The following is a 15144-nucleotide window of genomic DNA, read 5'->3' on the forward strand; positions in this document are numbered from 1 at the left end:
GTTCCACGGTCGAACCGGACGGAGCATTCGACAGCAAGGGCTGTGATTGGCCGAGTTTTCAGTGCGTTTCTCTGTGTTTTTAGCAGCCCCTGCAACATGCTAGTCCACTGTAGCCTATAAGCTTTGTACATAATGTTAAACATAGTTTTGGATTCAGTGGCAAGATGTCTTGATTGTACAGTGCCTCTCTCTCAGTAATGTTTTAAAATGAGAGCTTCGTCAGCTGGCAGTAGGCTACTTTGTCGGCAGTCATGAGAAGTTCGCTTGCTAACAGAACATAAATATGCTGCCCAGAAACCTTGTGAATAGTTGGGGGCCAAGCAGCGAAGCTGCGAAGGCACCCATTGTGTTTCTACGTTTTCTTCCCTATTATTATTATTCAGCCATTGAAGTCAATGGCAGCCCATAGAACCGTCTGGTGAAAAGTTGTGAAATTTGGCACACTGAGAAGGGACAGTCCCATAATTCATGTCACCAAGTTTCATAACGGCACCTCCCGCGCTCTAGCGCCACCAACAGGCCAAAGTTGGACTTGCGTTCACACACGTAACTTCTGAGCTGTTGACCCGATTGTCAAAAATGAGGTATCCGTGGACCAAGCCGAGTTCAACGCACCCTATAACGTCATTTTCCACCATGATGGATTTTCCGCCATTTTGGATTTCATCAAAATCACTTAAAACGTATCAGAGGTCACAAATTCTGTCCGATCGACACCAAACTTCACAGATATCATCTACAGACCATGCCACATAAATGCATTGCTTTTTGTCTTCGGAACTAAAACCATTCGCGCGTAACAGCAAATCGAAATTTGCGGCGAAGCCGCCAAACAGGAAGTGAGCTCATATCTCAGCAACCCATTCATCTATCATAACCAAACTTAATCCATGGACTCAGGACCCAATCAGGAGGACGCTCAAGAAATCTGGTGACCTTTAACCTCTAGGGGGCGCTATAATTAAGAAACATGCCTTTTGGCTTGTAGCAGCAGTTGTGCTTAGAGTTAAAACGCACTAGTGGTGTCTGGTACTACATTACATTACATTACATTTGGCTGACGCTTTTTTAGCCAAAGCGACTAACAACATGGTAAACAGTTTAAGTTTTAGAGCAATTCTCAACAATTTAAAAACATTAGAGTACAGTAAGAATAAGTGCATCAGTGAGTGCTGTTTTTAACAGTTACTTGTCAGTTTAAGACGGCTGGTGAGGATCAGTAAGATTTGTTGTAAGTGTTGCTATGAGAGGAGATGTTCTCTAAAGAGCTGGGTCTTCAGGAGTTTTTTGAAAATGGAAGGATGTCCCTGCCCTTGTAGGAACTGGCAGTGTGTTCCACCAACGAGGAACAACAGATGAGAAAAGTTTGGATTGGCTTGAGCGTACCGGTGGTAGAGCTAGACGTCGTTCGTCTGAGGAGCGCAGCGGTCTGGTGGTAGCGTATGTCTGTATGAGGGCATTCAAGTAGGTGGGAGCAGAACCTGAGACTACTTTGTAGGCAAGCGTTAGAGCCTTGAATTTGATACGGGCCGCCATAGGTAGCCAGTGTAGCTGGATGAGCAGCGGGGTAACATGTGCCCTTTTGGGTTGGTTGTAGACCAGGCGCGCCGCCGCGTTCTGGATCATCTGAAGTGGTTTCACTGGGCAGGCTGGGAGACCTGTCAGGAAGGCATTGCAGTAGTCGAGTCGTGAGATGACTATTGCCTGAACCAGAAGTTGGGTAGCATCTTCAGTCAAGTAAGTCCTGATTTTCCGTATGTTGTAGAGTGCGAAGCGGCATGACCGGGCGACTGAGGCAACATGATCTGAGAAGTTTAGTTGGTTGTCGAGAACAACTCCTAGATTTCTTGCAATCCTGGTAGGTGAAACAGTCAGGGAGTCAAATTTGATGTTGATGTCGTGGTGTATGGTAGGTTTAGCTGGGAGGACCAGCAGTTCAGTCTTTGAGAGGTTCAGCTGGAGGTGGTGTGCCTTCATCCATGTAGCTATGTCTAAGAGGCAATCCGAGATCCGTGCTGAAACCAAGGGGTCATCAGGTGGTTTGGTCAGTGTAGACCAAAATGCAGTAGGCTTATGTAGCCTAGTACTATGGATTTTTGAATATTGCCAATGTCGCTATCTCTCTCTCTCTCTCTCTCTCTCTCTCTCACACACACACACACACACACACACACACACGAGAGAGAAATGTGTGAGAGAGTTTTGTTTCGTTTCTGCAATATCCTCTCTGCAAAACGAAATAGAAAAAAAAAAAATAGGTTACCGGTGACATCATGCTGTTACAAAATAAAAAATGAATGAATAGCCTAAATGAATAAATAAATAAAAATAACAGCGGCGTCAAACGTCAAAACGGCAGTTTTTTGAGTATCAAAACAGTTTTGGAAGAATGATTTGCTGTTCATATGCATATGCAGGAAATACAGTACCATATTTTGAACATGAAAGAAATGCATTGCACTACAAAGCACAACACTGCTCTGTAGGCTAGCCTACTGCAAAAATGCAATATGGGAAAAAAATTATTACACTTCAGACAAACGGCAGGGAAGCTCTCTCTCTCACACATTGGAACGCAATGGAAACTGGAAATTTAGTTTCGTTTCTGCGACGTCCTCTCTGCAGAAAGAAATAGAAACCTAAGGTTACCGGTCCCGTCATAGCTCTACAGCTGATTTTATTTGGCTATAGCCTACTGCTCCGCCCATTGAGGCTTTATCATTCGCTGTCTTCCGCATAGTGTATTATGAATCTTCGCAATTTGTTCAGCTTCGATCTGGTTTTATTGCGGCATTTAAAACGGCAACTCCCTACTCCATCATCAACACCCAGCAATAACGAACAAGTTGGATGGGTAAGTAGCCTAGGCTACATTTTTGAGCCTACAGATGTTTTTAATGACTTGTTGATATACTTGCTAAACAATGAAACAACTAGGATAAACTGCGCAATAGGCTTTAAACGTATCCTTATTGCCGTCCACAACATAACTCTACCGCGGTAGCCTTCCATAAGGAGCTTTTTATCCTAGATCACAGTAGCTTCGGTTATAGTCACGTAATATGTGTATTGTAGGCTAACACTCACAACAGTGAGTTTCTGATAATACAAGACTAACAAGACTCACACAACGTTTTTTTCCCCCTTTCTTCCCGGCAGGAGTCTTGCTAGACCTATTAAACTACAGGAAGTGGCTTGCCAGCACATCCAGCCTAGTTACAATGGTGAGTAGAGATAGGTTAATGAAAAACGGTGTTGCCCAATAAATTATGCAAGGTTTATGTGACTAAAGTTTGGAATATATTAGGTCATAACCATTTTTTAGAAACCAAAGTAGTGTATCTCTGGAACATATTTTAACATGTTGCTTCTTCTTCATCAGTCTGAATAACCGACAAATGAGCTTCACTGACATGGTTCAAGGATGGCTGATCATATTAAAGCAGAGGTATTTCGGCTATTATATGAATATTTCCTAATAATGTTCCAATACTTCTTCGACAACATATTGTCACGAGATCAGGGATCTTTCAGGAAGTGATGATAATATCAGTGCTGTTTTGGCAACACTCCATAACACTTGCACAACCACACACACACACAACGATGGAAAGTCCATCGCTCACTCCTAATCACACGCTTAGGGTGAATAAGGTGACCCCCTCTGAACAGGTAAAATGTGGAACGAGTATTACGTTTTCAATGGTTTGAGGGAACTGGTAACTTTGATTTTTAGGGGTGCACCAAATCTAAGGTTTGGATTTGGCCGAATTCCTCATTTCTGATGGGGTGGAGATTCTGCCAACCCTTATTCGACCAACCGAACCAAATCCTACGCAGTGGTTCTGCTGTTTTTAGAACATACTGTCGCAACGGGTTGCACAAGATAGCTCCTTCTAGGTAACTATCCACCACAGATCATGTCTGCTTGTCATTTGTAGTACTTACCAAAATCATAGAAATGATCATTGGGAGAGACTTATCTCTTAGGATCCAAAATAGATATTCTTTGAGTTGTTAGGTTTTTGAGTCTTTATTTTAACTAATGACATAGAAAACATTGAATTGCAATATTGCATCCACATAATCAAGTTCTTTTAGGCAAGTCCCTCCACTCAGTGGCCATCTTGCACTTATCGGGTAGCAATTTCAGGCAGACTGTGCTTGTGCATGGCCTCACAACACTAACCTCACTCCAGCTGCGAGATCATAACACACGGAAGGGGGGTATATGTGTATACAACAGCCATATTGGCATCATGAACTAACCCCATACATCTCTATGGGAGATTATTTGAGTCTTAATGTGACAGACTCAACTAGACTTACACATCACCAATACAATGTAGACTAATGACATTAAATATAAGTAATACCGTTATTCCTCAAATTATGGCCGGGATTCTATTTATAGCCGGGCCTCGGATAATAGCCGGGAGCGTGGTCGATTCAGACAAATAAAGGCCGGTCCCCAAATACAAGCCAGGGTCATAATTGCACTAGAAGATATTGTTTCGATTTAACTCAATTAAATAAAAGAGCTCTTCTTAATATAGATAGATAGATAGATAGATAGTCTTTTGTCATTGACACTTTTTTGCGAAGGTACAATGAGATTTGAAAGTGCTGTCAACTCATGAGGTTTGCATAAGAACAATAATAAATAGTTTAAAAATGCACACATATAAAAATATAAAACAAATATGAACATACATATGGCACTGGTTATGAACAGGAATGGTTCTGTACAGATTTCACTGGTAAAAAGAGCATTACTCCACCATAGAATTTCCACAGTGGGTTAGGGGCCCAGAACAGACTATTTCAAATCTGAAGAGTTAAGGGCCATGATTGCCTTCGGATAGAAACTATTTTTTAAACGGTTTGTCTCTCTGAGGATGTGCAGCTACCGTACCAAACACACAGTCCATACGTGAGCACACTCTCTATGGAGCAGTGGTAGAAGGCGAGAAGCAGATTCTGGGGGAGACCGCTCTCCCTGAGAGTTCTCAGGAAGTACAGTCTCTGCTGCGCCTTCCTCAGTAGCTCCTTTTGTTGGTTGGTTTAATAGCCTACTGTTGCCAATGAAAAGTCGTTGTGCTACACCATGGTCCTTAACCTGTCGCTCTCAAGCTACCTGTCGCTAGCCGCACCCTTTTGAACTTGCCAGAGGCTGAAGCAGTACTACATTTAAACACAATTGTTGCTGCGAGGCATTCCAGCCTACAAATTTAATAAAAAAAGTAAGTCATGCATAATTAGAAAATAACTCTACTTGGCTACGCAACAAGGTTTCCATTAGAGCACAGCGCACGTTCAGTAAATGAATGAAAGCGGCTGCCTTGACTCGCAATAAACAGTAGGTGGAAATCTATGGAAGAATATTAAACTCAAAAGTTTTGTACGTGTGTATCACATTTTGAAACTGTAGAAATTATTTGTAACTGTAAAAATGATCTGTACAAGTAATTGTCAAAATTACAAATATGCCCTACACTTACAAATCTATTCTACAGGTACGGATCGGTTTTACAGCTACGAATCATCCTACAGTTAAAAATATTTTACCATTACAAACATATTCTACAATTACAAATCAATATTCTACGTACAAAAAGTTGTCCTACAGTTACAAATCTTTTCTGCAAGTGCCTTTTGCACCACCTTAGGGATGAGAAGTGTCTCATATGTATTGTGTGTGTGTGCATCAAGATTTGTAACTGGAAAACGAATTTGTGGTTTAACAGAAAAAATAACACAAACGATTCTAAGTATTACTCATATGTCCTTCACTTACAAATATATTCCACAGGTACTAAACCTTCCACAGCTGCTTGTCTTTGAATTACAAACTATTCTGCCATTACGAATCTCTGCCGCTCGCACAAGTATTTTCTGAAAATATACGGATACTTTTGAGACTTTTCTGGCACTTCCTGTTGAATAGCCAATGGCGATGCTCAGGTTTGGCGATGCTCAGGTTTGGCTAGCCAATGGCGATGCTCAGGTTTGGCGATGCTCGGGTTTGGCTAGCCAATCAGGAATCTCAGTTCAGTATTTTACATTACTTTTGCATTCATGCTAGATTCTTGACATTTCCAGGGAGTATTCTACACTGTTAGTCGTCTTCAACTTCTGAAATAATTGCCCTACAGTTGAATATTTGTCAAGCCATGACTTGCTGAAAATTTGCTTTTATGAAAAATGGATGATGTATGTTTTGACCACAATATCTTCCCAATGAATCCCATCAGAAGTTTTGAATTTATTTATATCATACTACTGTTTTAGTACTTCCTTGCCAAATAGGTTGCATGTTTAAAATAAATGAAAATATGTCATTTATCAGTGTTTCCTCTATGTTGATTTGGTAGTGGCGGCCCCCCACGGTTTAATTTTCTTCCCCCACGGTATCAGAAATGGGGCAGACGTACAATAGTCGCAGTTGCCTTTCAAAATTCATTGTGCAGACCTGTTGTAGATTCTCCAAATATACAGCTCAATCACAACTGAAAATAATGCCTCATTGTGTGTGAATAGAGGTGAATACATATAATTGTTTGTGTTGCAGCGAAGTGTCAGTTGTCAGTTTCGTGGGACGGGGGGGGGGGGGGGGTGGTTTGGACAGGCCTGCCCCCACTGCTTAAAAAAATCCTAGAGGAAACACTGTTTATAGAGCATCAAACATGAAAAAAAAAAACTTCATTTTTCAAGCGCATATTCCCCATGTATGACAAAGTCTACCACAAAAACAATCATAACACCGGAAATAATATGTTTTCATTAGTACACGCTCAAAATATTGTGTTCCTTGACTCAAACTATATCAATTAAGGTATCAAACATGGTTTTCATATGGGTGATTGATTTTTTCCTGCATAGCTTCCTATGGACAATTGTTTACTTATACCATATGCTGATTTGTTTATATAGCCATGTGTTTTGGCTCCTTGTTTCCTTGTCTCCACCCCTCACCTGAATCTGCTTATTAGCGTAATCATTGTCTCACCTGTTCCCTGTCATGTTTATTAAAGGGATATATTCCACTATTTGGGGAATTACACTCATTTTCCACCTCCCCTTGAGTTAAACAATTGAGTTTTACCTTTCCCCAGTTCATCCAGCCGTTCTCTGAGTCTGTTAGTAGTACTTTTAGCTCCAGCTCATTGAATCAGATTAGACCGTTAGCATCTCTCCTATAAGATAACGGTCTAATCTGATGCGTTTACAAGATTGCTGCACTTCTGAAACGATCTGGGAAGAGTTTAATGCACAAATTTAAGTTTGATATCACTGCTAGTTATGCCCCTGCTAGAAGTCGTAAGTCAATTAATCTTTTCCAGCACCCCATATAGCTCCCTTGAAAGGTTTTTTTTATTTTGCGTGCAATGTTTTAGAAAAGTGTTAGATAGTGGATAGTGGGCCTCAAAAGTTTTCAGCCACACATTTCTGAGATATGACTTTGTTTCCTCCATTTTTTCCAAATTACTGAACAATATTTACCCTACTGGATCATTGGGCATTTACCTGTACCAATGATGCATATTCTAGATACTGGGCAAGTACAGAACTTTATGGAAATTTAATATATTGAGTCTTAAGACCTTGCCAACATCCAAAAGACTAAGATAAGTATTTGAGAGTTTTATACGGAATTGGCATTGGTGACACTGGTTGAACTATGGGATCAAACTATGGGCTTTAAAGGCATCTTATGCAACTTTATGACCTTAATAGACAGCTTAAAAATAATTTTGATGGTAGCTGACTTCCAATAGGGAGAATGACTGATAACGACTGACTCTTCTCTATTATTGTGTTATGCATGCTCCAACTGAAAAGAACTTTGAGCTGCATTATGTGTATGAAAGGTGCTATACAAGTAAAGCTTATTATTATTATATCATTAATTGCCTATCCGTCTATGGAAAACCAGTCTTGTAACTATGCTCTCCTCCATAAAATAAAATACAAATACTCTGCAAATGTAGGAGACCAGTAAATAAATAAATACATAAATAATACATAAATTAAACTGCCTTGGATGCCTTTAATTGTATGAATAAAATAATAATAATAATAATAATAATAATGGTAATAATAATAAAAACAGCCACAGCCCCAGCCACAGCCCCAAGATAGTTCTCATATCTTTATTGAATACTTTACTTTACTACTACTATACTTTACTAATACTGAACATCTTGACATCTATATTGTTTCAGGGTGATGAAGGACAGATGAAAGATCTGCTTTCTGGACAACATCCTGCAGAGATCAAGATCTGGTCTACAGAACATGTCAGAAAGTGGACTCTGGAGCTGAAAAATGTAGATGAAGAATGTGCTAACATAATGTACCAACAGAAAATTAATGGAGAAAGTCTTCTACTTTTAGACAAAACTGATTTGATAGGAGCAGGTATTCCATTGGGTCCAGCTAAACTGATCATTGATAAGAGAGACAAACTTGTGAAAATGAAAGCTGAGATGTTAAATGATCCAGGAGTTCAATCAGGGGGTCCATGTAAGCCTTACCCTTTCAGTCGATTCCATGAAGCTTACAGATACAGGATTAATAGCTGTCTCGACATACCAGAGTCAGGGGAGTTAAATTTGATTGAGCCATGTCATGAATTTAAAGCGTACATCAATACAGGGAGCACAGAAAAAGTGGACAAAATGAAGAAATTCACTGATGAAGTCATTCGTTTTGCAGCAGCTTGTATGAACAGTCGCACTAATGGCACCATTCACTTTGGCGTAGGGGACTTGCCAGATTTTAAGCATGGTCAGATTCTAGGATTTACTGTTGAAGACAAAGAGTCTTTTGGGAAAGCATTACATGACACAATTGAGGGCCGTTTTGAACATAAACATGTGGCGGCAGCAAAGAAGTGTATTAAGTCACCTCGATTTGTTGAAGTGCTTCAATCTGATACGACATCTTCAGAGAAATATGTCATGGAAGTTGACATAGAACCAACATTTTCAGTCTGTGAAGAGAACTTCTACTATGTCTACAGTGTAGACTCACGAAAGTCAAAAAAAAACAAGAGCAGAGAAGCTAAGGAAGATACAGAAAAATTCAAGTCCTTCTACATCCGAGACAGCAGCAGCAGCAGAGACCTTCTGAAGCAAAACACTCAGTCGAAACCTCTGGAGGAGTTCAACAGACACAAGAAAAATATATCAAAACTGTCAATGGAAAGGAAGGAAGCTGAGGAAAAGTGCCTTGCTATTGCTAGAAATAGCATCCAGGGTTCCAAGTTATGTGAAATGATTACTGGTGGGTCACACTCTTTGGATAAATCCCATTTTGAAAGGTACATACTAGTAACTAACAAATCACATCCAGTCCAACTTGATTCCTTAAGTTTTCTTCTAGACATGAACCTGACAGCAGTCTTAGACTTTGATCCAGAGTCATCAGAAAAAGGTTTAAAGAAGTTTTTTGAAGATCGAAACACAAATGTTCATTCTCCAGCACAGTATAAAATAACTGGATCAGTGGAGGATATTGCAAGCAAATTGAAATTGACCAGGATCAACAGCTGGATATTCTGCAATGGTGACATCAATGGCGAGGAACCTTCGGACATTAATTCCTGGTCAACTGAAAAGGGAGCCGCAGTTCGAAATGTAATTTCCTTCTTGTGCCGAGGTGAAGTCCTACCTCCTAAGAGATTCTTAGTTATATTTCTGCTGCTGTCCGATGTAATCGATAGCAAGGACCCTTTGCTTGAGACCTTCAATACATTCCGACAGGAGCTCAGAGGACTTGACCAAATCCTGTGCATATGTGAAAATGATCGGTCCTTCATCTCATGGAAGGACCTGATTGAAGCTCGCTATGGAGATACCATTTCAAACCGCTGCATTTCTGAGCTCAGCTTTGCAGAGATCAATGGCACTGTTCTCAGTCTGTGGTCTGACAACCGTCGCTCAAGCAGATTTTTGCCTTGTGGTGGAGTCAGCAAAGTTCAGCTAACAAAGAAAATGGAGGGCTGTTTGGACTCCCTAGATATTCTTTGTGTCAACCAATGTGAAGGGGGCAATGAAGATAAGCTGGCAATCCAGGAAAATTTCTACAAAGGAGGAAAGGTGTCATGGTGGAACTTCTATTTTTCTGAGGAACCTGGATCTACACCATTCATTAAGCGAGACAAATTTGATTACATAATTGACACCATCATTCCAGAGTTATGTTCCTTGACAAGACCTTGTGTTCTCTTCAACATACTGCATCTCGCAGGTTGTGGTGGTACCACACTGGCAATGCACGTTCTATGGACACAGAGGAAGAACTTCCGGTGTGTTGTTCTGAAGGACAGAGCAGCAGATCCTGATGATGTTGCCAAACAGGTGATGCAGCTGCTGACATATCAATCAACAGAACAGTCTACCAGGCTCCCTGTGTTACTAATGATCGATGACTTTGAAGAAAGGGATAGTGTCTACAGTCTGCAGCAGAGCATTGAAAAAGCATGCCCAAAGACGGCCACCAGTCCCCAAGTTATCATAGTTAATTGCATGAGAACTGAATTCTGGGGTCAGCATGAGGCAACAGTGGACACTGTCTTCATTGGGAATAAACTATCGGATCAAGAACAGAAACTCTTCCAAAAAAAGCTTGAGGAAATTGAGAAGACATACAAAAATGCTGAAACGTTCTATGGTTTCATGATCTTAAAGAAAGACTTTTCACCAGAGTACATAAAAGGAGTAGCCAAACACACCCTGAAGAGCTTCAACATCAACCATAAGCATGCCCAACTCATTGCTGTGATGGCCCTTTTGAATTTCTATTGCAAAAATTCATCTCTTTCTGTTACGCTGTGTGAAGCATTCCTGGGTCTTCCAACTAAACCAAAGTCTGTCTCTTGTAAAGTACAGGATGATTTTGGAAATTTCTCCACACTTATAACGCATTGCACTGTCCAGGACAAAGTGATCTTTGAAGCTATGAGAGTAATTCATCCAAGCATGGCTGAGTACTGTTTGGAAGAGCTGATTGCAACCCATGGTATATCAAAAGCAGAGATCACCAATCTCCTGTTGACCACAGACATGTTTTATGATTGTCTTCAGGGGAAAGAGAAACTTCTACAAGATGTCCACACCATGCTGGTGAGAAGATGTTACTCATCAGAAAGTGAAGAAACCCATTTCTCGCCACTCATCCAAGCTATTATCAAGGAGACACCAGGATCTGAAGAAACAGTTTTGTACAATGCAGCTAAACGCTATGATAAAAATGCAATAATTGCTCAGCTTCTTGCCAGATACCACTACCTGAGGAAAAAGGATTTCCGGGAAGCAAAAGACTGGGCACGAAAAGCCAAAGAGCTTGATAAAGACAGCTCATACATAGCTGACACTTCTGCACAAGTCATCAAGCATGAATTAAGGAATGCCATTGGGAGTAATCCAGATTATCCTATTAAACCTGACCATTTGACAGACTATCTGAAAATGGCTTGCTGTGCCACAGATGCTTTCAAAGAAACTCAAGCAATTGCAAAAAAAGAAGTTGCTCTGCGATCTCAAAGTAAAGGAGACAGCAGTCCCTACAATATTGCTGGACGTCTTGGAGAAATTCAAGTGGCTGTAATGGTCATGGACGTCCTGGAAAAAATTCCAGTGTTTTCCCATGCTAAACTTCGGCGAAGTATATTAAGTCAGATTCTCTCAGGCAATATACCTATCCAAACAGTTGCCAGCAAAGATCGCATGAAAAACAAGCATACATCTTACTACCATGTCCTTCTGCCCTTTGAACCATTTTTGCACAATATCAAGGACAACTTGAGGAGGCAATTTGATTTCCTTGACAACTTCTTTATCAACCTTCAGCCCTGGTTCTCACAGAAGGATGTAAAAGAAGAGAGAACAAGAAAGGAGCTTTTCAGGACATTCGAGAAATATGCTGACCTTTTTTGCAAAACAGATCCACAAGAGCTTATGGGAAACAAGACCTTACCAACCTTGTTCAGGATAAGGCAGATCCTGGAAATTAACAAAGCAGACACACATTTTGGCATACTGGAATGTCTCACAAGAAATAATACTGGTCCTAAACTGGAGATGATAGTCCAACAATATAGCATACTGTACACAAACAAACATGTTAATTTGAGAGATGTTGTCAACTACATTTATGCCAATGTAGTCCTTGCTTGTGTCTGGCCACATTCTCGGTTTCTTGTGCCCTATGTTGCTATTCTTCAAATGATGAGCAAGGTTCTTTTACAACAGGTGCCACATACTGACTCATTAGGAGTGCATTTCATTGCTACCGTTATTCTGTGGCCAGAGAACAACCCTCGCTTCCCTTCAGAACTTTCAGAGAAGTTAGGAACCTGCTTGTCGCAACTTAGGAGCACTTTCATAAATGAAATGCAATCGATGGAACATGGCAAGAGACCTGTTGTCCACTTCTACTTGGGACAGAAGCAAGGCTATGATCGCTTGATCAGCCATGCAGTCCTTGCCAAGCCTGGGAGTCATGAAAAGTTTGACAATGGACAAATCTGGAGGGAAGAAAGAGTCAGAAGGACCCTACAGAGAGTCAATGGAGTGGTCCAGAGGAATTGCATTTTGGCACACACCTGTAATCCAAATGTCAAAGTCGAGGTTCGCCCCCAATACATGAGTCATTTAAAGGGCAGGGAATGCAACCCAGTGTCTTTCTATGTAGGGTTTACCATGAAAGGCCCTGTTGCTTTTGACATTCAGTTAATACATCGTCATGTAAGTGGCAATTAAAATGGATCTCACCACCATTAATAACAAATAACCAGCTGAACATGACTATTCAGCCAGTTCTGATATCCTGTACAACATTGAGTATAGGCGTACAAACATTCCATGACCTAACAGTGACATTCAGACTTCAATCAAACTACTTTAAAAAAAAACATGCACAAACTGTGCAAATGCTAGTAACAGCACCATTGATACTGATAAAATGCTTGCTAACTCATGATGCACTTATTCTTATTGTACTCTACCTTTTTTAAATTGTCCTAGAATTGTTGAGAGAATTGCTTTAAAAAGCTTAAACTGTTTACCATGTTGTTAGTCGCTTTGGTTAAACATGCATCAGCCAAATGTAATGTAATGTAATGTAATTTGGTGATCTACTTGATGAGATTATTATTTTTTGTGGGTGGTCCAACCCAGACATGTACCAGTGCACTAGGGCCATGAAGCTTAAAACATGCAACAAGCTCACTGGCTATGCCTGTCTATTGACAGTTATCTTAATTCAAAATTCCTGTTTCTAAAATTATGTACTGAAAGCATTCCAGCTTTAATCATACATTTAATGCACTATTTTCATTTCAAGCACTTTTTTAATGGCACTGACTTTTCTATAATGGCACTGACTTTTCTATAGACTTTTTGATACTATTCTTAACATTTTACCTGAGTGTTTTAAAATATAACCAATGTTCTGTCTTACCTTGCCATTCTGTATCTTTATTTGAACTGTGATACAGTACTTCATGCCATCACACAACTACGAGTGTTTTAAAAGATACAACCAATGTTCTGTCCTATCTTGCCACTCTGATACAGTACATGTCATTACACAACTATTGTATATTATGATGTTACATTGCACTGACCATGAAAAAATAAATAAATTCATTTTGACACATTCATTGCAATAATAATATAATTTCCTTTACTGTATCTGATTAGAAAACTGTAGACCTTCACATCCGATGTTTTAAAAGAAACAAAACGTTTTTTTTTTTGTTTTTTTTATCAGCCATTTGTAATCATATTGTAATGATTTGATAGCGACACACACAGTTGTCCAATCAAAAGGTTTATTAGCGGAAGCGGGAATCAGCCAAACATATAGACCAAGACACCATTACATAGGAAACACAAGGGAAGTCAATAAAACAAGCACGATACACGAACAGGGTTGTCACATACAATACACCGGGTAAAACACATGAGGTAAAACCTAAAGAAAGACTACACAAGCTAACACATACATGACAAGGAAAACGCAACTACACTAACTAAAACCGACATTACACAAACCAGCATTCACACACATTGCATTCTGGGAGGCTAGCACTCAGTCCAAAAGACACCGACGTTACAATATTATATTGTCTGAAAATCCTTAACTCAGTCTCCAAACTGATGTACCATAATAGTTGTTGCCACTAGGTTGTGCAAAAATCCTAGTAAGCAACACACCTTTTACATCCTCAGGGTTATATGGTTATAAACCATATATGGTTTGTGCGACCGTACATGTGACGTATATTTTCACTGTAAGACAACTTCTGTGATTTTTACGATGTAACGTTGCTGTTGTGACAAAGACGATATGGTACGCTTTTTCCCCAAAACTTTGGGTCAAATTAAATCCCGATTTCCTCCAAAAAAAGTGAGTTCATGACGAGCAGCTTTGGCTTTCAACCTCAAAGACCTCTGCCGATGTCATCTTATATTAGCCAATATTGGTAAGCAAGATAAAATAAAATATAAAATAAAATTAAAGTAAATATATCCCATAAATATGTGAAAGACCTTGCCAGGCTCAGAGAAGATTGCTGTGGGTATCCTCATCTCTCCTTGTCATTTGGATATGGATCTTACAGACACGCAGTGTTTTTGTGTTGCATGCATCCGTTTCTAATTGAGTTGAAGCTGTGCAGATATCTGGACAAAAATGTTTACCGTGTGTGGCTGAAATGGTGTTTTTGTGTTGTCCTGTTTATTTGTATTTCTTGCTGGGTATAATGGAGTAGGTGAGGTTCACCTGTTTTTATAACTAATTCTACTAGAACAAAAAGGAGAACTTGTCTGGGGCATGTTTGGAGCATGGGCGGATTATGAACTTTCGGGCCCCTAGGCCCAGATGTATTAAGGGCCCCTCACTTATTGTCGTATATGTTTTTTAAATATTTTTATATTTTAAATTTTTAAAATTTTCTGATGTGATTTCCTGTATTCTGGTGCATTTTGGGGATGGCCAATACTAAATTCAATCAGATTCATAGCCTACTGATTTGTTGATATTGAGGCAATGATTCCATGCAAAGGCTTGGGCTTCAGGGCCCCCTGACCCCTTGGGCCCCTGGGCCTGGGCCCGGTAGGCCCGTGCAGTAAT

General features: G+C 40.0%; 1 protein-coding gene across 1 annotated transcript; it reads left to right on the forward strand.

Annotated features, from left to right (window-relative positions):
* Window positions 1-2720: 2720 nt before the first annotated feature.
* Window positions 2721-13665, forward strand: LOC121693578 (sterile alpha motif domain-containing protein 9-like). Its single transcript, XM_042073124.1, has 4 exons — window positions 2721-2854; window positions 3160-3224; window positions 3383-3448; window positions 8226-13665. Exons 3-4 carry the CDS (start codon window positions 3425-3427, stop codon window positions 12765-12767), a joined length of 4566 nt encoding a protein of 1521 aa, XP_041929058.1. The 5' UTR covers window positions 2721-2854; window positions 3160-3224; window positions 3383-3424; the 3' UTR covers window positions 12768-13665.
* The last annotated feature ends 1479 nt before the right edge of the window (window positions 13666-15144 follow it).

This window comes from Alosa sapidissima, chromosome 2 (genome assembly GCF_018492685.1).
Source record: "Alosa sapidissima isolate fAloSap1 chromosome 2, fAloSap1.pri, whole genome shotgun sequence".
NCBI classification, from domain to species: Eukaryota; Metazoa; Chordata; class Actinopteri; order Clupeiformes; family Clupeidae; genus Alosa; species Alosa sapidissima.

Excerpts from the sequence above, each read along its gene's own strand:
- LOC121693578 (XM_042073124.1), top strand. The coding sequence starts at position 3,425 with ATGGCTGATCATATTAAAGCAGAG. Across the intron at positions 3,449-8,225 it reads CTGATCATATTAAAGCAGAG|GGTGATGAAGGACAGATGAA; the intron begins GTATTTCGGCTA and ends ATATTGTTTCAG.